The sequence below is a fragment of the Tenrec ecaudatus genome, chromosome 4 (genome assembly GCF_050624435.1).
Source record: "Tenrec ecaudatus isolate mTenEca1 chromosome 4, mTenEca1.hap1, whole genome shotgun sequence".
Taxonomy (NCBI): Eukaryota; Metazoa; Chordata; class Mammalia; order Afrosoricida; family Tenrecidae; genus Tenrec; species Tenrec ecaudatus.
Genome location: NC_134533.1, coordinates 123,561,234 through 123,588,608, shown reverse-complemented (window position 1 = coordinate 123,588,608; position 27,375 = coordinate 123,561,234). Strand labels below are relative to the sequence as shown.

At 47.8% G+C, this 27,375-nt stretch overlaps 1 protein-coding gene across 5 annotated transcripts in view; it reads right to left on the bottom strand.

The window, feature by feature from the left end:
- GRAMD1B (GRAM domain containing 1B) overlaps nt 1-27,375 on the bottom strand; it is a 336,257-nt gene that overhangs the window by 229,307 nt on the left and 79,575 nt on the right. For 3 of the 5 annotated variants that reach the window (XM_075546737.1, XM_075546735.1, XM_075546736.1), the window contains exon 2: nt 7,092-7,897. The exons of the other annotated variants lie outside the window; for them this stretch is intronic. In XM_075546737.1, coding sequence (XP_075402852.1) covers nt 7,092-7,465 — 374 coding nt within the window. In that variant the 5' untranslated portion in view covers nt 7,466-7,897. The remainder of the gene's footprint in view (nt 1-7,091; nt 7,898-27,375) is intronic. 5 annotated transcript variants of the gene reach the window in all.

Here is a 27,375-nt window from a genome sequence, read left to right as displayed (position 1 = left end):
ATGCAAATACTGGCCAGCAGATGGGGAGAGCATATGGATGCAGCACTCAATTACCCTGCTTCCCTGGAAACTGAGCTGAGACCGGAAGCAAATCTGCCTCCAAAGGTCAGAAGAAGAGGATGAGAATCAAGACAAATGATGTAAATTCATTTCTTGCACACCCACTGGCCAGCAACCGAGAGAGAACTGCCTAGCCTGCACACCCACTGGCCAGCAACCGAGAGAGAACTGCCTAGCCTGCACACCCACTGGCCAGCAACCGAGAGAGAACTGCCTAGCCTATCAGAATAAGAGGGAGGGGCTACCAGCTTTCAGATGCGTACTCAAACCCCTGAAGCTCCAGGTTGAAAAATGTTCTTATTGCCAGACTGCTGGACCGTGAGTCATGGCTGTAGGTCCATTACACAGAATAGGAGGCTAAGCAGCCGAGGGCAGAGAAGATGCAAAAGGCAATAAGAAAAGGTTTCGGTGCTACCTGGGAAAAGAGCTGTCTGCACCAGTGCCTTGCCCCTTCTCAGTTTCCCTGCCCCAGTTCAGGAAATGCTAGTCAACTGCAATGCCTTTTGAGAGGAGATGACTCAGTCCAGTTTCTGACAGCTATAATCCATCAGGTCTGAGAGAGAATTTGATCCTCAGTTGGAGTTCTGAACAAACCCCACAACCAGTTACAACCAAAGAACTTTACAAGTACTGGTTCCAAGAGCTTGTGCCACAGAAGCAGCCCTGGTGGGGCAGGGGGCTGTTCGCTTGGCTGGTAACCGCAAGGTCTTCAGATTGAAACCACCAGCCGCACCATCGTGCGGCATTCGTTTTGGAAGCTTCCAGGGGAAGCCCTGTTGTTGATGGTGCCGTGAGATGTCAAGCAGGTTCTGACTCACAGCAGCAGAAGGAAGCATCACTAGATCCTGAACCATCCTCACACCTGTGCTTAGCCTTGAGTCCATCTTGTTACGGGTCTTCCTCCCTGTCACTGCCCCTCCACTTGACCGACGATGGTGTCCTTCTCCAGGGACTGGTTTTTCCTGATCACATGCCCAAAGTACGTGCGATGCAGTCTCGCCATCCTTGTCTCTAAGGAGCACCCTGGCTGTGCTTCTTCCCAGATAGATCGGTTTGCTCTTTGGTGGTCCAGTTCAATAGTCGTTGTCAGCACCATCGCTCGACTGCATCCATTTTTCAGGGGTCTTCCTTACCCAATGTCCAACTTTTACTTACAGACGAGGCTACTGGAAATACCATGGCACAAATCAGGTTTACCTTAGTCTTCAAAGTTGTATCCTTGTTTTCCAATGCTGTAAGAGGTCTTGTGCAGACTTACCTAATGCACTGCTGTCCTGAAGAGTCACTATGAGTGGGAATTGACTCGATCGGTAATGAGTTTGGTTTGGCACCATCAACTCCAGCCTACAGCCACAGAGCTCGGAGGGCAAAAGAGGCCAGGAGGAAGTCACACTGTCAAACAATAGACGATGTCCAGGTGGCCCCCTCAGAGACCACCACAAGGCTGCTGGCCTCTACCACCCTCCCACTCAGTTCAGGCAAAATACAAGAATTATCTTCCTCAAATACCACTCTTAGCATTTTTCTCTCAGTCTGAAATATATATTCTTTGTTTCTCAGGGCTCTATATCATTTGTGGACCAATTGACTAACTCAAAGTAAAACTCCTTGACATAAATTACAACCAGTCTGCCAGCCCCTCAACTCCCCACCCCCATTTATCCATAATCTACATCAAACCGCACTCGGCTACCCATTCATTCTCATCTTTAAGACAATGCATCTATACTAATTTCTCTAAATGCTAATTGGCCCCCTTTCAAAACTCAGCTGTGGACTCACCCCCTCCAAGAAAATTTTTCCCACTCAGGAATGCATAGAGCATTTCATTCCAGAGAAGAGAATCATTCCTCTACCCTTTATTAATGTATTCATCAACACACACTATAAAGGCCAGGTACACTGCCCGGCTGGGAAGAAAAGATGAACGAGGCCAGGCTGACCTCACGGTAGTTCCGTGCTGCTATACTGTGCGCTGGGATCCCTCGGCCCTCTCGTGCCTACTTTACCGCAGTCTCCTCTCTCCCTGGGTTGAGAAGAAGCAACAGTTCTCCTCCCTAGAAAGTCATTTTTGTGCGGTCCCTGTGTCAGCCCCTTGCCTTCTACCAGATCATACTGAATCCATGGCGAATCTGAAAGATGTTTTCTCTGTTGCAGAGGCATGGGCTTGGGGGCGGGGCACATTAGAGGACAGACATAGGCTGCCAAGCCCTCCGGTTAATCCAGTCCAGCCGAGCCATTTTCCAATCCTCGTTTCCAAACAGGGAAATATGTGAGGAGGCCCAGGTGCTGCTCCGTGACACGTGAGCATATAACCACGTACTGTGAAGCACACGTCCACTCCATGTGAGACACATGGCAAAATAATGGCATTAATCCTTCCCTCTTGCACAGCTTCGGAAGCTTACGAAACATGCTCACAACATGTATTATTTTTCAGACCTCAACATTAATCACAGATGAAGAAGGCGAAACTCGGAGAGAAAAGCAGTGTCCAAAGTCCTGTAGCTAATAAATAACGACGTTTCCATTTAAACCTAAGCCTCGTGGCTCTGAAGTCCAGTGCTCACTGCATTCTGCTGCCTCCACATGCTGGCTGCTCTCACCCGAGCTTGGTGGGTGTCAACAAGAACCTACTCAGGGATTCTTTTTTCTTTCATGAAAGATTTTTTTCTGTTTTGCAAAGCCTTCCATTTCAAGGCCTAAGAATGATGGTTTGTTTAAAAGACACACAAACATTTTTTATTGTGAATTAGATGAAGGTTTACCAAGTAGAGCATCAGTGTAACAGCCAGCAATTTATCCACATTTTATTCCAACTCTTCCACTACAAGCCCCTCAGTGCGCCATCCCTTGTCCCACTTCTTCCCTGTGTCTCCTCTCACTGCCACTGCTCCTTCTTTCCTAACTCGCCGAACTTGGACCTTGAAGGGGAGGTCAGGTCCATAGCTGAAGGAGGGACTAGGGGTTCATCTGAGCTCATGGACGATTTTCAGTTTTGTTCTACATTGCCTCCCACTTCACCTAAGGCCTTCCACTGCGATCCTTTTCAGAGTGGTTGGTCGTGGCTGCCAAGCACCACCGAGTTCTTCTGCTCGCAGGGTTGTGGAGACTGATGTTGGTGTGGTCCCTTAGCCCACTGGACTGATGGCTTCAAGGTACTTTTCAGTTTTCATAGCTCTTCTGTCCTCCAGATGGGGAGAGACCAATAGTTGCACCTTATGAACTTGTAAGACACCATATTCAACTCAACAAAGTAGAACGTAGAACACTGTTTTTGTGAACTGTGTCACTATACTGTAGTGTCCCCGGAGATATTGGTCTTGATATCCCAAATGAGCTCAGTGATTCATTTCCTTAAGGTATTTGGTGATGTCTAAGAAGTGTTCCCAACTTTTCCCCGTGTGTGCCATATTTGTGGTAAAGATAAATAATACAAAGATCCTCTGCCAATCTATATATACTTGCAGGCACACGCACACAAAAATGGGTTTGCTTTTGCCACAATCAACAGATTCCCATAGAAGACAGTATAATATAGTAGCAAAAGTAGAGATTTGAGTCAGACAAATAATTTTCTCCATATGCACATTGTCTTCTAACCCAAGAAAACACTATTTAGAATAGCTGCCTTTAACTACCCTTAAAACTAAACAAACAAACGAAAACCCCAAATCCTTTGCCACTGAGTCAATTCCAACTCTTAGTGAGTTTCTATCATTAAAACCACCCACAGGGTTTCCATGGCTGTCAATTTTTATGGACACGGCCTCACCTTTCTCCCATGGAGCAGCTGATGTGTTTGAGCCATGACCTTGTAGTTAGCAATCCAATGGGTACCTCCAGGGCTGCTCCCTAACTCAATCCACCCCATCCCTGCCCCCCTGGCCTACAATGTAAGATTCGATTCCCACATTTTGCCCTCAGTGTGCACAGCATCATCCTAAATCAGAGGCCCACTCAGCAGCAGCTAACCAAGAACAAAACCACACGTGGCAGTCTCTTAATGCCAAAAAGGGTCACTGATGTTCAAGGGAAGGTTGACAACTTATGATGAATAAGCCATTTTAGCTCAAGATTCGTTCCCACAAATCTGGCCCTGTTTCCTTCTATGGAAAAGGCAGCAAGATGAACCACCAGAACAGAAACCCACCAGACCAACCCGATGTGCTAGCAATTTGATTCCAACTCATGATGATCCTGTAGGGCAGTGGTTCTCAACCTTCCTAATCCCTCAGCCCTTTAATACAGTTTCTCATGTTGTGGTGACCCCCTCCCCCAACTATAAAATTATTTTCGTTGCTTCTTCATCACTGTCATTTTGCTACTGTTATGAATCTGTCAACCCCTATGAAAGGGTCATTCAACCCCCAAAGGGGTCACAACCCACAGGTTGAGAACCGCTGCTGTAGGGCAAAGTCAAATTTCTCCATAGGGTTTCTGAATCCTCATCTTTCTCCTTCAGAGAATCTGCTGGGTTCCAACTGCTGACCTTACTGTTAATAGCCTTACTGTTAATAGAAATTGTTACCCCCCAGGGTCCCGGAAAAAAAGCCCAGAACAAAGGTCTCAATCTGGTCCTGTGGAAACAGGTACAATCAGTGCTTGAAAAGAGACACCGCTGAAGCTTAGCATGCTCCCCACATGTATGACCTGGCTGCCTTCTTTCCCCCTCCCCACCGCTCACATCTGATCTCATGCTCCTGGTCTCAGACATGTCCTGCTGTGTACTACTTATGAAAATTTCTCATGGTTTGGCCTGTTACTGCCAATTTCTCTCAACTTCTCCAGGGACTTTGTACAATCATCACCACACAGCAGTGGGTTTGCCTTCCTGTGGTTCATCTCTTCAACAGAAAACACACATGTCTTAATTGCTTACACATGAGCCTCACATCCCCCTTCTAAACGTCCACATCCCCTCAATTCTCTCTAGCAATCTCCCAGGCTGTCCTTCATTACCAGTACTAATAGCTAGTCCTAGATTGAACTCCCAAGAACATTCAGTGTCCCATCACCTAGTGAGCAAGGTAAACACAGGCTTACTTGGGTTTATTTACTGGTCTGAAGTGAACAATATCACATTTTCCCCATATCAAAAATTCCGCTTCTGGGTATGGCTGGCATCTTTCTGCCATCCAACTCCACTACACCTACAGACTCAAAGCCTCTTTTCAAATATACAATCACTGAGAGGGATTACCATGCTTTCCTGCTTTCTTGGGTACTCCACCCCTGAGAATAGTAAATAAAGGCTTGAGTAGAAATGGTTGAAATGGAATAGAAGGAAGAAGGCCCAGGGAAGGTTGTCCATAACTCAGTTACCCAGGAAAGAGCACAAACCACTGTTGATGAAAGTCAGGGTCCCAGTGGTGAGAGTGGTGATACCGGGACGGTGGAGGGAAGGTGAGGTGGAAAGGGGGAACCATTACAAGGATCTACATATAACCTCCTCCCTGGGGGAGGGACAACAGAAAAGGGGTGAAGGGAGATGTCGGACAGTGTAAGATATGACAAAATAACAATAATTTACAAATTATCAAGGATTCATGAGGGAGGGGAGGAATGAGGAGCTGATGCCAGGGGCTGACGTGGAGAGCAAATGTTTTGAGGAGGGGAACAAATGTACAAATGTGCGTTATACAATTGATGTATGTATGGATTGTGATAAGAGTCGTATGAGCCCCCAATAAAATGATTTTTTTAAATGTCAGGGTCCTAAAAACTGTAAGTACAAGGGGCCAGCACCTGTCATCAGGGAGGAGCTCCTCTCTGCCCTGAAGCCTTGTAACCAAGGTCATCTAGAGCTGCCCTCGGGTTCCTTTGTGAGCCTCTGCTCTGCAAAATGAACTTCCCCTGCGAATCTGATGCCACACTTGCCTGGGCAGACCTGTCATGCGGTAACGGGCCTAGATGTGCAACATTCAGTGTAGGTGCTCCACCAGCTTCGCTGCAGACGTAGGTCAGGAAGACCCGCATGGCAGGGGCAGATATAAAATCATAGAAATTGAAATGGAGTCTAGAAAAGTAAGTTTCAGTGGAGATGCTATTTAACCTCTCCCTGCCTGCCCGCTAGCTGGAAAATGGGAATAATAATAACAGTGCCCACTTGGAGTAGGTGAGGAAGAATGAAACGCCGCGCAACTTGGGGAAGCACTCGGTAATGTGTCCCACACAAGGTACGAGCTCAAGTATCCGCAGCTATTATTTTCATGATAAGGAGTCCTGGAAGCAATGTGTAATAAGCCCTGGATTGCTAACCACGAGGTCAGTGGTTCAGATTCACCAGTCGCCCCACTGCTCGGCCTCAGATACCCTACACAGGGCCACTGTGGTCACGATCAGTTGGAATTGACCCAATGGCACTGGGTTTAGTTTTTTAACTCACTTTGTTATAAAGAGCAAATGACATTGGCTTCTGCATAAAACCCCATGTAAATGAGTTACACCCAAGTTCACTCACTCATAGTGGTCCTATTATTGGATGGGATAGGACTACTCCTTAGAGTTTATTGAGCATTGCTTTCTTGTGCTGCCTTTAAAAAAAATGTGAGTTTGGGGCAACCCTGCCGTAGTAAAACAAGTCTATTTTCTCCCACCCCCCACCCCCCACCCCCACCCCCGCCCAAGCTTATGGTGACTTCTTGTCTCTGTGTCACGTTTTGGAAATTCTTGAAATATTTCAAACTCGTTCATAGTGTTATTGCATACTTAACAGACTTCAATAAACATAGCTTTCGTATGCATTGGGAAACCAAAAATGTGTGTGTGCCTATGTCGCAGCGGTCTGGGGCCAAACCTACAATATCTCTTGGAAGTCGCTGGCCCCTGGCCCCGGGTGGAGGGTGGGGAGGTGGGGGGCTTGAGTCCCACTAGCCCTTGTTCAGGCTCAGCGTCGGTAGACAACACTGGGGAAGGACTCCTTCCATCCTCCGGAAGTCTCCTGCCACCATGCCCAGGGGCCCTGGACAGCGCTGGAGAGGAGGAAGCGGACAAGGGGACAAAGTGCTGCAGGCGGAACCGGGACCTACCTGCTTTCACTGCACTCCTTCCGCTCCCGGACCCTCAGCCACTTTCGGAGCAGGAAGCGCTTTCGGCGCGGGGAGGCGCTGGGCGTGGAGCAGCTGGACCATGGCGTGTCCTCGTCGCTGGAGGGGGTAATCTCGATGGACGGCAGCTGCAGGAACTCCTTGCCAGGGGCCAAGACCCTGGGCAAGTCCCGGGCCAGCCCGGCCTCCAGGCTCTGCTCCTGCACGTTCTGCATGCGGCGCATCTTGAAGCGGCGGCGGCGGAGCGTGGGGGTGGACGAGCTCGACCAGACCGGGCTGCCTGCGGGCGCCGCCGGCGGCTCGGGCACCTGCAGGGCGGGCGGCTGCAGGCTCTCCATCATGTTGGCCGCCGGCATGGGTCCGCCAGCAGAGTGGCTCGGGGGGCCGCCGCCCGCTCCCCGGCCCCGGCCCTCGGCCTTAGGAAGTCCGCACTCGGCTCGGAACGAGCTCCTGGTCCCCGGGCGCCGCGAGGAAGCTCTGCTCGCCACCGGGGCGCGGCCGCCGGAGTCCAACTTTCGGCGCGGAGAGCGGCTCCCCGCCGCGGGGGTCGGCGCCGGCTGGCCCAGGGGCAGCCCGCGAGGTGACCCGGGCTCGGCGAGAGCCGCCAGCCGGCCGGCCGGCCACCCTGCGGAGGCTCCCCGCGCGCCTGCTTGTTTTCCTGCCGCCGCTCTCGCTCGCTGCTCGCGGGCGTCTTTGCCTTCGCAGGACGCGGCGGCCCGGCCCCAGGGGGCGGCGGCAAACTCTCAGCGGGTTGTGCTCAGCGGACCAGGTGGGGAGCCGGCGTGGCGCTGCAGGGAGGCAGAGAGCAGGAGGAAGAGACAGGGGGAGGAGGGAGAGAGAGGAAGCGAGACACTGGATATAAACAAAAAAGGAGGAGGAGTGGGTTTGGGGGCGGGAGCGAGGGGGAAGGGGGGGTCACGTCTGTCCCATAAAGGTAGGCACCGGAGGCAGCGCCGCGAGTGGAACTGTACCCGGAATCCCACGGGAGGGGCTCTGCCTCGGAGTGCGCGTGGCTCCAGAAACAGGATCACAAACCAAACTTTCTCCAAGCCCCGATTGGCCAGGCAGCTTAGCTCCCCTTGGAGGGAGGAGAACCAAGGAATCCCGTCCGCCTTCTGCCAGGCCACCCCAGATAGAGGGTTGAGGGAAAATCCGTGAGCCTTTTCAGCTTAATCTCTTCTTCTAAGAATGATGCTTTTAAAAATATGGCTTGGGGTGCAGGTAGTCCCAGGGAGAAAACGAGGTTCCTGGAGGCCACGTCCAAAACGCCAGGACACCAGACACTGGGGGAGCCAGCGGGTGGGGCCTACACAAGCGCTGTCGGAAGATATGGGACTGAGCCGGCTCCTCGGCGAGCCTGCCTATGCCATAGCCCACCCACGAGGCGGAGTGGAGTTAAGGAAGGAGTGAGCACCCACAAGGAAACACCCGGAGCAGCCTCAGGGATTCAAGTACACCCCTGCCCAACACCATCTTCCCGGAGGCTGGTTCAAATCTGCTTCAGCTTGCAAGTGGCCAGGACCAGTTCACAAAAATGACAATGTCATAAAGCCTGGAAAGGCAGGGTCAGCCTCAGTAGTCGTCTCAGATGTGCTAAACCCCAGCCCTCCAGAGCAAGGTTTGGGGCACTTTCTGGGGGTGTTTGTTGAGACTGAGTGTCCTCCTCAGCCCAGGGTGGAAGCTTGCCCCTCCAGCCAGCCTTGCATAAGCAAGCCAAAAACAGGGATTTTTCCCAGCAGATCAGAAGCAGCATCAATCCTCAGGGGGAGAGCAAAAGGCAAAACAAAGCAAAGCACCCCATCAAGGCTACAGTCTGATTAATGTACTCTCCTTTGACCCTCTCTCTGAGTGCGGTTTCTGGTTGGGAGCCTATGCCAACCTTTTGTGCCAGCACGAAGGCCAGGGCAGCAGTTCATGAGCGTCCGAAGACTGAGGAAAAGTCCTTCAAACCGTAAGAGCTCACTCCAAGAAAATATGTCCCTGCAGTTCAGCGAGACTTGAAGTATGACTGCCGGAATCTGACATGTGTTGAGGACACTCCAAAAGGGAAGTCTCGCTCGGGGATGGAGACAGTGCACCCAAAATCAAAGCCATACCCAAGACACATAAATGTCACCCGTAACACCACCCAGTGGTGGTGCTGGCTCCGCTCCAGATCCGGCCTCGGGCACCCTCCAGGGTATCACTCTATTTTAGTGCCCGGAAGTGGCCTGGAAGGAGAAACTCATTCTCATCAAGTGTAGACCTGGCGAGGGGCAGAACACTCCTTCCGGCCCTGGGGGGTACAGAGACAGCTGGGCTGTGCTAGGCCCAGAGCTGTTCACTGCCTTGGACTTGCTCCAAGGGACTTCTCAGTTCACGATGGCAGCCTTGGGGTGGGGGGGGAGACGCTATGGAAGAAGGAGACCCAGGTTTAGAGGGAGATGGGACACAAGAGATCCTGGAAGCCCACAGCTGTGAGATAGGGACCCGATTCGGTGGGTATTCTGGGGAAAGGGGGGCTCACTAAGGAAAGCAGCTCCTTTTCAGCGTATTGGGAACTTAAATGTATGCCTCTTAATAGGAAGAAAAGCCACCAGCTCTGTCTTCCCACGCACATTCTTCCAGCCACTTTCCCACCCACGATAGTTGCTAGGCCTAAAATCCCTGGGAGATTTAATTGAAGCCTTGGGTACAGCCTTGTTGAGAATGAGCATTTACATTTCACCTGGCCTGAGGGAAATCTCCAAACGAAATCTAAAATGGTCTTTCTGGCCGGGAGCAGATCCCTGGGCCACCTCAAATCCCTGACGCTGATCTCAATCCCTTCCACCAGTCAGTCATGTCCTTCTTTCCCAGGACCCGGCCCCTCCCTTATCCACTGAAAGGCCAATTCAAAACACACACTCTGTGCCCCAGCTGGGTCTGTGCCCTCACTGACTCCAGACTATCAAGTAAGATTCATCAGAAGGACAGTCCTTTGAGAAGTGAAGCAAGCCATCATGACTGCGAAGACCAAATTTTTGAAGGAAAAAAAACTTGTTTCTCCTTTTGATTCTCGACAGTGTCCTCTCTTTTGGAGGGATGATAGATAGATAGACAGACACAGCAAACAGATAGAAAGACAGATTCACACCAAACAACCAAACTCACTGCCGCTGAGTCAATGATGACTTACAGCGACCCTGTAGGGCAGAGTTGAACTGCCCCGGTGGGTTTCTCAGACTCTAACTCTTTATGGAAGTAGAAACCTCATCTTTCTTCCATGGAGCAGCTGGGGGTTCCAAATGCTGACCTTGCAGCTAACAGTCCAACATGTAACCGCTACAGCACCAAGGTGACCCCATACAGACAGGACTGCTTCAGTCAAGGGACTACTGGCAGCTCCAGGTACACAACAGAACAAAGCGTCACCTGTGGAGCGTGCTATGGCGATCACGAACACATTCTCCCTAGCCCATCGCTTCAAGTATAGACGCCAGGGAAACATTTCAAACAGGTTTCCCATACCTCATCTTTTATCTTTCCAGTACTATTCAGACTGGGGACAATAGATGCTATCACGTCATTGTTTCATTTGATGCAAGTGAGAGAGATGCAGTGATAGAGCCAAGATGACGGAACTCATTTGAAGCCAGTCCCAAAGCAAATCAAATTCACTGCTTTCTAGTTGCTGCTGACCCATGGCAACCCTATAGGGGAGGGTCGAACTGCCCCAGTGGGTTTCCGAGACTGTAACTCTTTACAGGAATAGAATGTCTCATCTTTCCCTTGAGAAGTGGCTTGTAGTTTCGAACTGCCCACCTTGAAGTTAGCAGCCCACTGTGTTTAGAGGACCCGGAATCTCACCAAGTGCAACATCTCTGGAAAGCAGAACCCCTGGAACACCAGAATGTTACCCAGCCTGACTTCAGTTGGGTACACTATGAAATTATACATGAATAGTCGATTCCAGTTGTTATTTTACAAGTGAGAAATAGAAGCCGAACTTCGAAAAGCAATATTTACAGCAGTTGATGTCAGGGGTCAAGACCACAGAGGTTTCATGACGTCCCCCTTCTCAGCCATATTTTCTCCAAACCCCTACCTTTCCATTTCTCACCCATAGTTGGCTCCCATGGATTCCACTGTCCTCTGGAAAACTGACCTTACCTCTGGCCCCCGAGACAGGTGGCAGCCTGAGCAACCAGCTTCCCGTCTCCCCATGCCCCAGCCAGGCCTCTGACTTTAAATGAAAGGGGCTCATATTACCAAGCAACTGTTGTTTATTCTCGGCCGTTCAGCTCCATTTTCCTACAGACACAAGACACCTAACACCTGTCTATTAGTCCTGGAGACCCACAAATGACATATTCAGCTGAAACTTCCTGGAGGGAATGTCAATGAGAAATAGCAACGAGGATGGTAGACTTCTCTGGGTTCACTTGGATAAGTGAGGCGTGGTGGGCTGCTGACACCCACTGGTCAGTGGGGGTGGGGGTGGGGGCAGCCAAAGAGAACACACACGAGTGTCCACATCAACACTAGGACACAGAGTCTGCCTCACTCACAGCATTCACAATGGCCCAACACAGGAACTGATGGGGGGGGGGGGGGGAGAAGAGAAAGCAGTAGGCATATGTGAAGTGAAACTTGTTGCTTGTTGACAGGAAAGCTGGAAATATTAGTAGAAACGTGAGACTAGTGTTCTTAATTGTCATCAAAGACAAAAGGAAAGGCAGCCAGATGGTCTTCTGTAGCTTCCTTTCTGCCGCCGCCACGCCAGAGGGAATGGGTGTGTACAGGGAGTAGCGGGGCATCCACCTTAGGGGATTTACAGAGGGCCAGGCTGATCAGAGACAGCAATGCATGACCTAGTAGGTTACAGAGTAGCTTTCTCGGCAGTTTGTTAAAGGTAACTGGAGCCTAGGTAGAGGCAGGAAAGAGATTACCTCTTAAAGGCCTGGTCCCTGCCATGCAATTGTGGATCTGAGGCCCACCTAGATGTTCTTTCTCTCTTTAAAATAAAAGCAGTTCACTTATCCCTAAAATAAAGCCTATTTGAGTGGAAACATTTCTGCCCACCAGCATTTTGATTACTGGACAAAAAACACTTTCTGAAGCACATGAGAAAACTGGGAAATGAAACCAACTATGCAGTCACTTCTGACTCTTGGTGCTCTGTGTCAGTTCAAAGCTGTGAACCTTTGGGAGCAGATTGCCAGGCCTTTCTTCCGAGGTCCATCTCTGCAGCTTGGAACCACCAACTTTTCTGACAGTAACCAGCCATATGTGCCATCCAAGGACTCTCTCGGAGACTCATAATATCTTTATAATTTCACACAGAAATAGACATACACACACACACACAGGATCCAGTACTATACATGTGACGGGACAAAGAACCAGCCAGGGAAGGCTGGGGCAGAAGAAAACATCGCAGAGAAGACGCATAGGCCCCTTCCCCTTTTATCTCTTACTAGACCTTTCCCAAAGCCGTACCCAATTCCCCATGGATACGCTAGCTACTCAAACAGTGTCAGAGAAAACGGCACCAAAGGTATCCAGCCAGAGAAACTACAGGAGGAAGAGACTGGCACTGCCGGACGCAGCCTAATAAAAGCCACAGATGACCAGCCATTGTGTGGAGCTTCTCCTGAAGAAAAACTGCAAGACATCTGTGGCTTCTCAGCTCCTGAGAACAGCCCTGGCAAGGACACTGGGCTGCAGGGAATGCGCCACAAGGTCAGCCTAGGAAGTTGACTGAGGGGCCAGGGTGAGCAGTGACGCCACCTGGGGGGAGGGCTGTCACCAGATAAGCCTCTGGTTTAGTTGCTCATCAAAAGGCTTAGGAGTGCAAGAATCATGTTTGGCACAACAGCATTTGGCTGTCCCTGTATCAAGGCGCACACAGACATCATCTCCTGTCCTCTAAATTTTACAAGGATGGTCACTGCGCAAACAAGGGCTGGAAAAGAATTCACAAGGTCACCACATTCACGCCCTGCCAAGGAAGGCTGTGGCAGGCTTCAGGTTTGTCCATGCTGGTAGCTGCCACAGAACCAGCCCCTCATTATGGTGACTCCGGACACCATTGGAACAAAATGCAGCCCAGTCCTACCCTATCCCCATAAGCCACGGGGCATAGGACCACTGTGGCTCAGGGTTTCTATAGTTGACTTTCAGAAGCAGATCATTATTACCAGGCTCTGGAGTAGAATTCCTGCTTCCCATGCAAAAGACCCAGGTTTGAGTCATGGCCAGTGCATGGCGTACAAAACTACCGCCTGTCTGTCACAAGAGGCTGCTGGGTTGCTGTGATGGTGAACGGGTTTCAGCGAAGCTTCCACACTAAACGAGACAAGGCAAAGGCCTAGCGATGTCCTGAATGTTGCTCACGTTTCCCAAAGGCGTCATCAAGTCCTATCAGGCACCGCCTACTGGTGCTCAAGTGCAGGGGTACCCACCATTCCATCTGAGTCTCAGGCCTCTCTCTACCACTTACTACTTGTTTGATTTTGAGTAAGTTGCCGTACTTAACTTTTCTGTGCTTTGGTGTTCTCATCTGTAAAATCAAGACAAGTAATCGTATCTCCTTCCTGATTGGCTGTGAACATCAAATGAGTTATTACATGCTTTAAGGACATGGCTTAACACCTAGTTGGTGTTCTATAAATGTTATCCTATGATCACACAGACAAACCCACTCCTGTCGAGTCGATTTCTACTCAGGTGAGAGGAGAAATTCTCCTTAGGTCTTGTTTGTTTTGTGGGAGGGAAGTAGAGAGGGTAATATTATAAATATGTATGTGAGGCTATCAGCTCTGGTGAGACATATGTACTGAGATGCAAAGATGGGCAACACAGAGGCTGATTAGAGGACTACCATTCCGTCAACATCTTTGGAATACTATCTATATGTGTGCGTGGTGCTGTGGGGTAGGGAGTGGGTTACTAATCACAGAGTAGGCAGTTCAAAACCACTAGATGCTGTCTGAGAGAAAGACAGGCTCTCTATGCCTTATAGTCTCCAAACCCTATAGAGCAGCGGTTCTCAACCTGTGGGTCATGACCCCTTTGGGGCTCGAACAACCCTTTCAAAGGGGTTGCCCGATTCATAGCAGTAGCAAACTTACAGTGATGAAATAGCAACGAAAGTAATGTTCTGGTTGGGGGACTCACCACAAAATGAGGAACTGTATGAAAGGGTCGCAACATTAGGAAGGTTGAGAGGGTCTAGAGGGTCCCTGTGCGTCAGAATAGACCCAGTGGCAATGGGTTTGGTTTGGGTGGGTCTATATCTATGGCAAACAGTTCGGGTGAGAGATGGAGAATGTTTGAGATGGGGCGGGGGAAATATGGAATGGGACTAGATGGCGAGAAGAAGACTAACTCAAAAAGGTGGGTTGGAAGAAACCCAAATGAAGGCAATGACTTGGGAGTCAAGGGAGGATAGAGTCCATTTTCACCAAATAGCCGCTGCAACCCAGGCACTGGGCGACGTCCTTCACACACAAATCCCTTCTGGCCCTCCTCACCACCCTGAGAAATATTAAAAGCTTATCTCTGAATAATGTGCAATTTTTCAAGGCAATTTGTCCAAGGTCACACAGCTGGCAAGTGGAATTTGTGTACAGACTTAAATTAAAGTCTCTCTACTCTAAAACTCCTGCTTGCTCAGTTACACCACATATCAAGGTCAATGATACCAAAAAGCTTTAATGAAGTCAGGCTGGATGAGGATGGAGAGCATGGCATTTGCTTTTTAACCTAACCTAGGTCATTGATGACCTCCAAGGGCAGAAGTGAGCTCACACCAAGCAACAGATACGTGGAAGTTACACGCTTTAGTCTGCTCTTTCCAGAATTCAGGCAGTAAAAGGAATGGGAGGCAGTTACTCATTCTCAAACAGGTATTGAACAGCAGCTACGTTCAAGGACTTGGAGTTGCAGTGGTGAACGGTACAGTGAGAAAGAGAAAAGGAAAGGCAAAGGGGGGAAATGAAAAGGGAATATTTGGAGGATGGGGATAGGGCTTTTGCTTGCTTAAAAACCGTGTGTGCTTTACAGAAGAAATGAAGAGGGATGGAGAGGGAGGGGAACAAGCCCCGAGGACGATATTCCTGCTCAAAGCAGACAATGCACAGAAAGGACCATAGGGCCGACGCCACCACAAGACACGACGTCCCTCACTGAACCACAGCACTACAGGGGACAACACTGGCGACAGTGCGGGAATTATGCCCACTCTGACCCCATCACACTGGGTGAAACACTAAGGGCATGCAAGGGGAGCAAAGTGATGAAATCCCTGGGGAATACCAAAAACAGAGTTTGAAGACAAAGTGTGGCACCCCATCAGACTCGACTGGAAAACACTTGTGAAGGCAACAAACAGACCTTGAACTATTTATGAGCTTTTCCATTTTTTTCCAGTGGCTTTGTTGTTGTTTTGTTTTTGTGGTTGTTGTCTTGCTGGTTTTGACTTCCTTTTTTGTTTTGTTTGACTTTGCCTGACTTTTACGCTTATTAATATCTCCGCATGTCTATCAAGATAAGCAGGATAAACAATTCGAAGATGAAAATAATGGACGGATGGTTCCAGGGGTGGCGGTAGGGGAGGATAAGGGAGAAGGGGAAGTGGGAGAAAGGAAGTGGTGGTGGTGGGGGAGCCATCTCAGGGACAAGGGAATTACAAGTGAATTAAAATCAAAGAGAGAATGGGTGTAGGATGCTTAGTGGGGCTTAATCAAGGTCAATGTAGCAGCGAGGAATTACTAAACCCAAATGAAGGCCGAACATAATGGTGGGACAAAAGGAAGTCAAAGGAAATAGAGGAAAGAACCAGGAGGCAAAGGACATTTATAGAGGTCAAAATACAGGCATGTGCATATGCAAATATATGTATATGCAACAAGAGGGGACTAGATCTATGTACTTATATCTATATGTCAAGAATTAAGGTTGCAGATGGACATTGGGCCTCGACTCAAGTACTCCCTCAACACAAGAACACTTTGTTCTAAAATCTGGCATTCTGTGATGCTCAACTTCCCAACACAATCACTGAAGACAAAATGGGTACTTAAGCAAATGTGGTGAAGAAAGCTGATCGTGCCTGGCTATCAAAAGATATAGCGTCTGGGGTCTTAGAAGCTTGAAGATAAACAAACAGCTATCTAGCTGAGAAGCAACAAAACCCATATAGAAGCACACTAGCCTGTGTGATCATGAAGTGTCGATGGGATCAGATCCCAGGCATCTAAGACCCAGAACAAAATCATACCCAATGTGAATTGGGTGGTGGGGGTATGGAGGGGAGACCCAAAGCCCATCTGTAAACAACTGAACATCCCTTCACAGAAGGGTCACAAGGAAGAGATGAGCCAATCAGGGTGCAGTATAGCATTGATGAAACATACAACTTTCCTCTAGTTCTTTCATGCTTTCTTCTCCCCACCCCCACCCTACCCCCCACTATCATGACCTCAATTTTACCTTACAAAGCAGATTAGACCAGAACATGCACACTGCTACAGATAAGAGCCCACACACAGGGAATCCAGGATAGATAAACCCCTTAGGGCCAACAATGAGAATAGAGATACCAGGAGGATTAGGGGAGGGTGTGGGGAGAAGGGGGAATCTGTCACAAAGATCAATATATAACCCCCTCCCAGGGAGAGGAACAACAGAAAAGTGGGTAAAGGGCCACAGAGGACAATGTAAGATATGAAAATAATAACCCATAACTCATCAAGGGTCATGAGGGAAGGAGGGGAGGGGAGGGAGGGGAAAAATGAAAAGCCAATATCAAGGGCTGAAGTAGAAAGAAAATCCTTTGAAAATGATGATGGCAGCATATGTACAAATGTGCTTGACACAATGGATGAATGTATGGATTGTGATGGCAGATGTAAGAGGCCCCAATAAAAGCATCTAATAAAAATTGCGTGTGCTTTATTGTTGATAAATGTTAGGCTTCACAGGAGCACAATCTGACTGAATGATTATGCTATTTACAGTGAAGTTCTGCCTCTACCTGCTAAGAAAAGTAAAGTGTGGGGGTGTGCCTGGTCATCTGACAAATCCATCAAAAGTCCTGAATCTGCCCACATTCCAAATGTATGTAGATGCATAATAGTGGGTAATGCAGAAAATTGTTGAAGTTTCCTGTAAAACTATTCACTTATTCCTGAAAACATTTTTTGAAAGCTTATCAAAAATGACTCTCCCACCAGTTGCCTCAAGTCTAACACGGAGTTGGTAGGGAGGAGATAGGACGGCAGAAAACCAACTCAAGGACTACAATTTGGCAAAAACTAGACAAAATAAACTCTTCAAAAGAAATACGGACACAGCTCAGCTTGAACATAGAGGATCAAGCTGCAGAAAGAATGGCACTGAAGACACAGCATTCACACAAGGTTGGAAAATCAGCGGAGGACCCTGTTTCTAGGCAAAAGGAGCTCCCTGTGCAAAGGCACGGACACACATGAGAAAACATGGTATGTTCTTGGAACTGCAAGAACAGCTTGACTACAGCATCGTGTTCCGTGGGGTGGGTGAGGGGTGAGTGAAAGATAAATTTTATCTGCTATACATCTGCCTTCCTTCATTCACCATGCGCTTACGGAGCACACTCTGTTCCAGCAAGGTGCTCAGGTGGCACTAGCCACTCACCTTTGGACTGCTAAGCACAAGGATGCAGGTTCAAACTCACCAGCTGCTCTATAGGAGAAAGCTGAAACATGCTTCTCCCATAAAGATTCTCGTCCTCAGAAACCTGATGAGGGTGGCAGTCAGTGATAAGTGACTCCATGGCAGTGCTCCAGGAATTGGAACATCGGGGTGTGCAAAAGATAATCTTTTGAGGAGCTTCCACTTCAGTGATCACAAAATTCCAGAGTGCTGGAAGAGAGACCTTGAAGACCTGACTTTATCTCCACTGTTTGTTCTGCTTTACGGATTAGAAAAATGAGGCACAGGGAGGTTACATCCCTTTACTAAGAACACACATTTAAACGTGAGAATTGTAAAGGGCTTTCCTTGCAAAGAAAGCTTCACTCCCTCACAGAGAAGAGCCTGGTCTAGAAGAGCCTGGTCTAGAAGAGCCTGGTCTAGCCCTCCCACTGACTGCTGAAGCATTCACCTTAAAGCTCTCCTGTATCCGAGAGGCTAGCGGGCCAATGCACCTCCCCAAGTCAAAAATGACACACGATCGACTCAAAGCTCAGAGACATGGAGACCAAAATCGGCAATGTTTCAGCTTCAACACCAGGCCACCACAATAAAGCAAAAATGGCAATAAAGCGAGCCACACAATCTCCCTGCACCTGCACCAGTGCACAGAAAAGGTTTTGTTTACACTAAAGTCTATTAATTGTGCAATAGCATTATGAAAGTGTTTGAAACATTGCAAGAAATACCAAAATGTGGCAGAGAGACAGGAAGAGAGCACACCTTCTCATAGACTTGTTCTCAAGACAGAATGCCACAAACTTGGCATTTGTCAAACAAAAACACAATTATCAGGGAAGTGCAATCAAATGAAGTATGGCTGTAGAAATGTTGGTGCTGTGGGTTCTCCTAGTGGCTTCTAAAGTGTAACAGAAACACAATAATTTGTTAACATTAGATATAACACTGACACTGTAAGTCAGAGGAAAAGTAATTGCCTGGTTGGTTCGGATGGGAAGTGGCAACATGTTTGCTAACCACCATGACATGCCAGTTCACGTAAAAGGAAATCTGAATTCTTTGCAATGACACAGGAAGACACTGAAGAAGGCTGGGACCAATGGAGGGTTTGCATTGGTTCTCCCTGGAATCCAGCTTTGGGTGATCCTACGCTCTGCACCATGATTCATTTATCTTTCTGCAAGGGATGCATCTGGAGGCAGTACTGTAAATAATTCATGCCTATGAAATTTGGCCTTCACTGTGAGCTCTTGCCTCTGTGAAAGGCACACTCTCGGATGCCCACCTTCTAAGGAATAGTCTGTTCTGCTTCTGCAATGGCTGCACTTAGGAGTCCTGGCAGCACAGTGGTTACTCGTTGGGATGCTAACTGCAAGGTCAGCAGTTCAAAACCACCAGCCGCTCTGTGGGAGAAAGACAGGACTTTATTTCCATAAAGATTTTGTCTCAGTAACTCACGGGGCAGTGCAGGGTTGCTGGGAGTCGGCATCTACTTGATGGCAGTGAGTTTGGTTTTGGAGTTGGTGTCTCACAGCTCTGGCCCCTCCACTGGTGACCAGCTCACCTGTAGAAATTCCTCTACCCCCTCCTCACACTCTACTCACACCCCACAGCCAACCCCACTCATAGCTTCTAGGAGCTATGAGGCTGTAGACCATTGCTCTACCAGTTCACCTCAATTTAGCAAGTGCACGGTATTTGAAATATTCTGAAATCAGGTTTGGGGGTTGGTCATACCAGGTGACCTCTAAAGACCTCACAGGAGCCCTCAGAGTCTGCAAATTGGAAAGGTTTACTTTGCTCTAAATATGGTCTATGAAAATCCAGATTTAGAAAATTATAATGAGTCAGGAATGATTACTCATCTAACAGAAATCATTGCTAAGTATAATTTTTCTTCACACGTATGAGCAATTTAAATTCCACTATAAACTTGAATAATACACACTCTATGAGGAAGCCATCTATGGAAACACTGAATGCTAAAATGGACACAAAACATGGGGCTGAATGCAGAGTGACCTTGTTTCTCCGTATTTCCAGGAAAAGAAAGAATTCCATTCCCTACACCTTGACCCGGAGCTGAGCGAGTAGCTTTGGCAAATGTATTCGTTCCGCCTGACAATCAATGGAAGACTTTCCTTAGTGATTAGAATTCTAGGTCTGGAAGAAACAGCAGATATTTACTTCAATGTTCATCTTCCTCTATGCTGCCCCACCCAGTTTCACAGATGAGAAACTGAAGCACTGGGAGATAAGCCTTTGACCGCGAGTCAAACACCTCTTAGTCGCACATAGTGACTTCCACCGTTACTTTGACACAAGTAGTTTGACCTCATCACCACCCATCTGTCAGTCTGTTACTCGGATAGTAGAAGGTATGTCACCATTATTTCAAACTCCAGCACACTCCCCCGTGGTAGATGGGATCCCGGGTGCTTTCAGACGGAGACAGACCACCACAAAAGGCCCAGGGGCCTACTTCAGAAAGCCAGCCAGTGAAAAACGTGGGGATCACAGCAGAACATGGTCCAATCTGCTGGTGGGTGATGCACACACAGCCGCGATGATGAAGGTGGTGCCCACTGGCCCCGCGAGGGTGCCTGGAGCCCAAGGCCACACTCAGTGTCAAGCAACAACTGTAAGATTTTAACCCCGGAGGGGAGTAACAAGCACACTGCCCTTCGAGTCCTAACGCGCTGTTAGCCACATCCATGCAGTGCGCATCCATTCTCTCATAAGCCCGCGGAAGAAGGGGTTAATCAAATACAAATACCTTGCTTGAACTAACCCCAGCACGTGAACATTCAGATTTGCACAAAAAGAATAATATGATGACTCTTTGCTTTTTCATGAGGCCCTTTTACCTTACACAAATGGAATTCCTTTACCTGGGAAATTCCCTGAATGCATTTAAACTATTATTTGACTTACATATGAGGGGGTACCCAAAAAGCACCGGAATTTTTTCAAAGTTATATATTTAAATTTTTTTTACAAAACAACCTACCACCTTTCAAGCATTCTCCATTACACTTAAAATACTTACCAAATTCTTGGAAGCATTTCTCAAACTCATCTGTTTGGATGGCTGAGTACCTCCCTTGTTTTTCCCTTCACCTCTTCAATGTTGTCAATTTGCTGTCCTTCCTGACCTTCTTCATTGTCAGACACAAAAGAGGTCGCACAGAGCAAGGTCAGGTGAGTGAGGTGTGTGGGACAAGAGAGGCATGCTGGTTTTTTATGCCAACAACTGGCACATTGAGGTGCATTGCCCTGGTAGCAAAACCAGTCCCTAATCTGCCACAAATCAGGCCTTGGGTGTCACATGCTATTATGCAATCTTTCCAGAACCTCTACATAGAAAGCTTGATGAACAGTCTGACCTGGTGGAACAAACACCAAATGCACTATGCCCCTCGCATAAAATAATAAAAATAAAAAGGAGCATCATCTCCATCTTTATTTCATTCGACAAGCTTTTTTGAGGCGAGGTGATGACGGCATCTTCCATCGGCTTGCTTTCAGGGTCGTAAGAATAGCACCACGTCTCATCACCTGAATGACCTTGAGAAAAAGGTCCGGGTCGCGTTAGAACTGTTCTTCCGAAGCCTGGCATGTTTCCACTCAACGCTCCTCCCGGTCAGCCGGAGCCTGAGGCACCCACTTCACAGGGACTTTTCTCACTCCAAAATCCTCCGTTAAAATTCACACAACCGAGCGCCAAGACAGTCCAGATAATTTCCCCATCTCTTCGATGGTCGTTGTAAGCTGAGTTCATCGCAACAGTTTCTGCGGCACTTTTTCCTAATGCAGCAGGAAACCAAATTTTCTTAAATTGGCCATCCAAAAAAACGAGGCTCGAGGGAAACTACTTGTACCAAAAATTCACTATGACCAGAGAGAACCTTCCAAAAGAACGCCGCCGGGCGGCTGCACAGACTCGGCGCAAACTGCTCGATGCTCCCCTAGCGGGGGAATGTGTACTATGACAGCCCCGACCAACGGAGCTTTTTCTTTTTCAATGTCCTTTTACACAAGGACATTATTGCTTCATAAAAGTGTATCTGTACACAAACAACTGACATGAGCTCGCCCTTTCAGTTCAAAGCAAATATCTGACACCTAGAACTTGAATCAAATGAAGCACCTGCTTTAGCAAGGCATAGATTCAAAATGTTTCCATGTCATAAAAAATGTTCAGCTCACCCATGACCATGATCCAGGCCTGGTGTTTTTTCTTATATAAACCTCACAATCTAACTATGGGCACAGGGTCACTTTTCCCACGAGGACAACGAGGCTCTGGGAAGTGCAGAAGCGCTAACGATGGGATTCACCACGAGTGTTCCAAAGCCACAGCCGGTTTCTCTCCAGTCCAGTCCACTGTGTGTTCAGTTCTGCTTCCTGCAAAACATGCTTCTTGGCTGTCAGTTAAACTGGTTCAGCCATTTTTCATGAAAACTTTTGTCTGCTTATGCATTTTGATAGATAAATTAATATTTAGGGTTCTAATTCTATAAATGGATACACTTCGTGTCCTAGTTTCAAGAAGTCCATTTTTGCTTGTTTCCTGATTAAGACTTATCACAAAGTTAGCCTCGATTTTCTTGGGAGGGCCCACTGAATTCTAAATAACTTAAAAGGAAACGCTATTTCACCACCTAAGCAGAATTCCCTTGCCAAAAATACTACGAAGAAACGCATTTTTTCTGACTTGCTTAAGTCACAAAAGAAATTTCTCATTTGTAAGCAATAGTGTAAATGTAGCCCTAGTCCCCAGTTTTTCCAAAAGTGTCTCTAATATGTCTTACCTGTTAAGAAGTCTACCTGTGGATCTGCAGTGAGTTCAGCAGGGCGCCGTAAGTTCTGGTGGGTGTGCCGATGTGTCTCTGGTCTAGAAGTGCTCCCAGCACGCTCCACACACAACGGAGCAAGCCGCTGGCCGTTTTCAAATAGGCCAGCCCAAGGCTCCACGAAGTTGGTGTGCTTAAAATGAAGCTCGCCGTCCACTGCTGAACTAGTATCTTAGTGATATATTGAAAGGCCTTTAAAAGCCGTTTCTGTAAGGCCTTAGGTTTCACTCCAGCTCCTAAAGGTGTAACTAACGAGTCTCCAGAACAATGTAGCCTGAGCAAAGTCTGCCTTCCGGAGGGCTTGCTCACGTGATCTCTTTCTGGGCAAGCTCACCCCCTACATCTGCGGACCTTGGAACCCCGACACTAGGCTCCACTCCCACCTTCACCAAACTCCCCGGCATAACTCCAAGAACAATCCGTCCACACGCAGTGGTCCTATACGTACGTCCTTGGGAAGAGCCCCACGAGGATACCGCCAACCGAGGACCCTGCCCTGCAGTCTCTTTCTAAGATTCATATTCTCTCTCTCTCTCTCTCTCTCTCTCTCTCTCACACACACACACACATACACCTCTCTCTCTCTCTCTCTCTCTCTCTCTCACACACACACACACACACACACACACTCTTAGGGATCTACTGACACCCTTCAGGGACCAGATATCTACTATACATCTACTATACTATACATATCTATATAGAGATATATAGACACAGATATAGATATATATTGTTTCAGAGGTAGCAACATTAGTATCCCCAAAATAGATGTGAGTCCTCCTGACAGCGGCCAGACGCCTCAGGAGAGTGTGTGAGGATGTTCCCTGATGCTCAGCACTGCTCACCATCCCTCTAAGCGGTGTCCCCCTTCTCCCTCAGGAATTCCCATGGTGCCCAGTTTAACCACCCTTTCCTCGTGGAAGACAACCTCAGTGCAGGTTGCCCATGCCTCTTTGGACACATCATCTTCCACCTTGTATCATAACTACATGGAGCCCCGAAGCCGGTGTGGTTACGGGCAGCTGTGTGGGGGAAAGCCTGGGCTTTCCACTCCCACCAACATGATAATCTTGCAAACCCACAGGGGATCGCGCTGGGTCAGCACTGATCTGGATGGCGGTGAGTTTGTTTTTTTAAAATCATCATTGTTTCCCTGAGTGGCACACAAATGGCTTGCACCCAACTGAGAGGCTGGCAGCACGAATATTCCCAGCATCCCTGCAAGGAACAACCTGGCAATCTATTTCTGTGAAGACTGCAGCCAAGAAAACCCCACGGAGTGCGCGCCAACCCGCACGTGACCCGGGCGAGAATGAGCCAGAGGCAACGTGACAGCAACGGACTGGGTTTGGGGTTCGTGCTATAATTACTGCTGTGCATTTTCTAGCTCCCTCGGAAAGTTGTTGGCATCAAGGCAGGTTCGTGTCCCATTTGTCTTTGTCATCTTACTATACAGCTCACAGCCTGCACCATGGATACGCTCAGTAAATGTCTAAGAGTGAAGACACGATGAGGGTGCAGGGCACAGAAGATGACGGAGTTGGGGGGGGGGGTTAGACCAGGCATTCTGCGAAGTCAGTGTCCTGACAGTGCTCTTGACCACAGCATCTCCTGGGGAGACAGACAGGTGCCCCACTGGCAGGTTCCCCAGACAGCCAGCTCTAACTGTGATCATACTATCCTTTGGATCGCCACATGGCATCCGAAGTCTCAGGAGTAGAGACCCGGGACCATCATGGTCTGTTCCAGAACACTCATACCCAAGTCACTAAAAGCTCACGTTTCCTAGATAAGGATGTTGAATGATGGATCTTCAGGGAGCAATTTTTTTAAAGCAACAGAAAATCTTTTTTTCTCTAAGGATCAGACCTTAACCCTCTCTCAGACAATAGTATATACTATTTCATTTTACTCTCTTTCAAAGATCTCAAAAAACAAAACATCAAGAACCACACTGCCATTGAGTTGATTCCTATAGGGCAGAGTAGAATTTCCCATGTGGGATTTCCAACATTGTAACACTTTACAGGAGTAGAAGCCTCATCTTTCTCCTGCAGAGCGGCTGGTGGTTTCAAACTGCTGACCTTGTGGTTAGCAGCCTAATGTGTAACCACCACCAGGAGGCCTCTGCAGAAAATAACTCTCCCGCATTTTCCGGTCCAAAGCAGACTGCCAGTCCTGACTAGAAATGATGGCTCGCTCATCGGTTGATTCTTCCTACGTGTCTGTCCCCTCAGTGGTGGCTTCATTCATGGGGCGGAGGAGAAACAACCTTAGATGAAGACAACTTCTACATTTTACAGAAAGAAAGCTTTCAGGACATGCTGATTCTATTTCTTTCCCATCTAGTTTGCTGTGGTAAAACCAATAATTGGGTAAGGTTAATCCACTACTTATGGAAGAACTGAGTCCAGAAGTACATAACTATGTACTTTAAATGAAAATTTTTTGAAGTTTTATATTTATAGAAATTATCACATAAAAATTTTTTAAAAAAACAAACCACTCTAGCCTGTTACTGTTTAACTAACAGTGCCGCCTTGTGCTGTAACGGAGTACTGCCTTAACTGCTGAATGAATTTACATTCAGTATTACTGCACCAAATGTCCGTAATAAAAGAAGCCTGGACACATGCTTGACTACCACCCAAAAGGCTAACGGTTCAAATCCACCAAGCAGCTCCACATGAGCAAGGCCTGATGGTCTGTCTGCTCCTAGAAGCCCACGGAGGTGGTTCTTCTCTGTCCCACGGGGCAACCATGAGGCAAGCATTAACTTGAGGCATCCAACAACCCATCGGGTCACTGGGACTCCTCTGTTCAGTACGTTCATGTGCTTCTCCTTTGAGCAGTTAGCAGTGGCTGCCCGGCACCATCGAGTCCTGGCCTTGGGGCCGTGGGGGAGACAGACGTGCCTGGGGGCCAATCATCCACTGGATTAATTCTTTCCAAGGATCTTCAGCTTTCATCACTCTTCTTTCCTCAGACTGAGAGGCCAAGAGTTCCACTTTAGATGGTCACTTGTGAGCTTTTAACATCCCAGTCACTACGCAGCCAAGAAGAATGCAGGACATTGTCTTAGGACAGTGGTTCTCACCTTCCTAATGCCGCAACCCTTTAATAGAGTTTCTTATGCTGTGGTGACCCCCAACCATAAAGTTATTTTTGTTGTGACTTCATAACTGTAATTTTTCTACTATTATGAATCAGGAAACCCCTGTGAAAGGGTCACTCGACCCCCAAAGGGGTCGCCACCCAAAGGTTGAGAATCGCTGTCTTAGGGGAACCAAGCACCAGGTCTTTTGTCAGGTGTGGCCATTTGGGGGGGGGGGTGTCAAACTTTCGGTTAGCAGTCCAGCATCCCCCCAGTGTACCACTAAGGGTCCTCTAAGAATGAGTGCCTCTGTGCAAATAATGGCCTACTTTTTATTAGCAACTTAATTAATTTCTCGGTGCCTCAGTTAATCCAGCTGGAAAGCCAGACTGTTAATCACTGTACCTATCTCGTAGGTTTATGGTGAAAGATGAACAACATGATAAATATAAAGCACTTGACAGTTCCTACAGCAAATGCTCTGAAAAGCCCATCATTGCCTTGTTTTTTACATCCACAACTATGTTAGAGTCACACAATAACCACATAATCTTCCACATAACACTAACATCGTGTTCTAACATAACATTCAGCTTGCAAGGTATATGACTAGTTATATGTATGCTATGTACCCATGGAACACTATACAAATCTACCCTCTACACACACACACACACACACACACACGTGGATAAAGACAGGCTGGCTCTATGCTTACAATATAGATTTGCTTCTTTTAAGGCCTGGGGAGGAGTAGAAATCAGTAACAATGAGTACAATCAAAGCATTAGTAATGCTTTTACTCTTACTGATTTAACTAGAGCTCATGGGCTTGTCAGCATCTTGAGTTTTTTAAATTACCTTTGCTACAGGAACTAGAGACCGCTCTGTTGTTTCCTTACGATGGGTGAGGTTTTGCCACTCAATCATCATCTCTATCACACTCAGTAGAAATTAAAGGATGGTGTTCTGATCTTCGGTTCAAGCAGGTGATCTTTCTATCCCTGTTATTACGGAGAGGCGACTGGCTGCGCTAATGCAATGTACTGTAACTAATGCCTCGCAAATGCCGAAAGCACCACAGCCCTAATCCACTCTGAAGACTAACTGCATTCAGCACGCTAGGTTTTATATTTAGCTATATGTTATCGTCAATTCTGCTGTAGGGAAATATCCTCTTTGAAGTAGAGCTAAACCTTTTTTATTTAGTTTCAAAAATACAAAAGCCTGATGCCATAGGGAAGAGAGCGAGAGCGAACCGCCTCAGTAATATGCCAGCTTAACGGCGGCTGAGCTGGAGTCGTACTAGGCAATGTGACTTTGGCAGAGAGGACGGATTCGTGTGTATAAGATATCTGGCGCCTTCGCAGAGGATGTTGCTATCAGGTGTTGCCAAGTCATCTTCTTCTCATGGAGACGCTCTGTGGCAGAGTGTTACTATCCAACCTGGTTTTCTGCTCAGTAATCTTTAAGGAAGAGATTCTCAGGTCTTTCTTCAGTGCCACCACTGCGGGGATTTGAACCATCAACTTCGTGATGAAGGGTCAAGTGTTTAACTGTTGTGCCACCAGGGATAATTTCAAGAGTAGAGTGGAGCCAAAGTAAAAGACAGACCTTGCAGGCAAGACGAAGTCAAGCCTCGGTGCATTGTCTC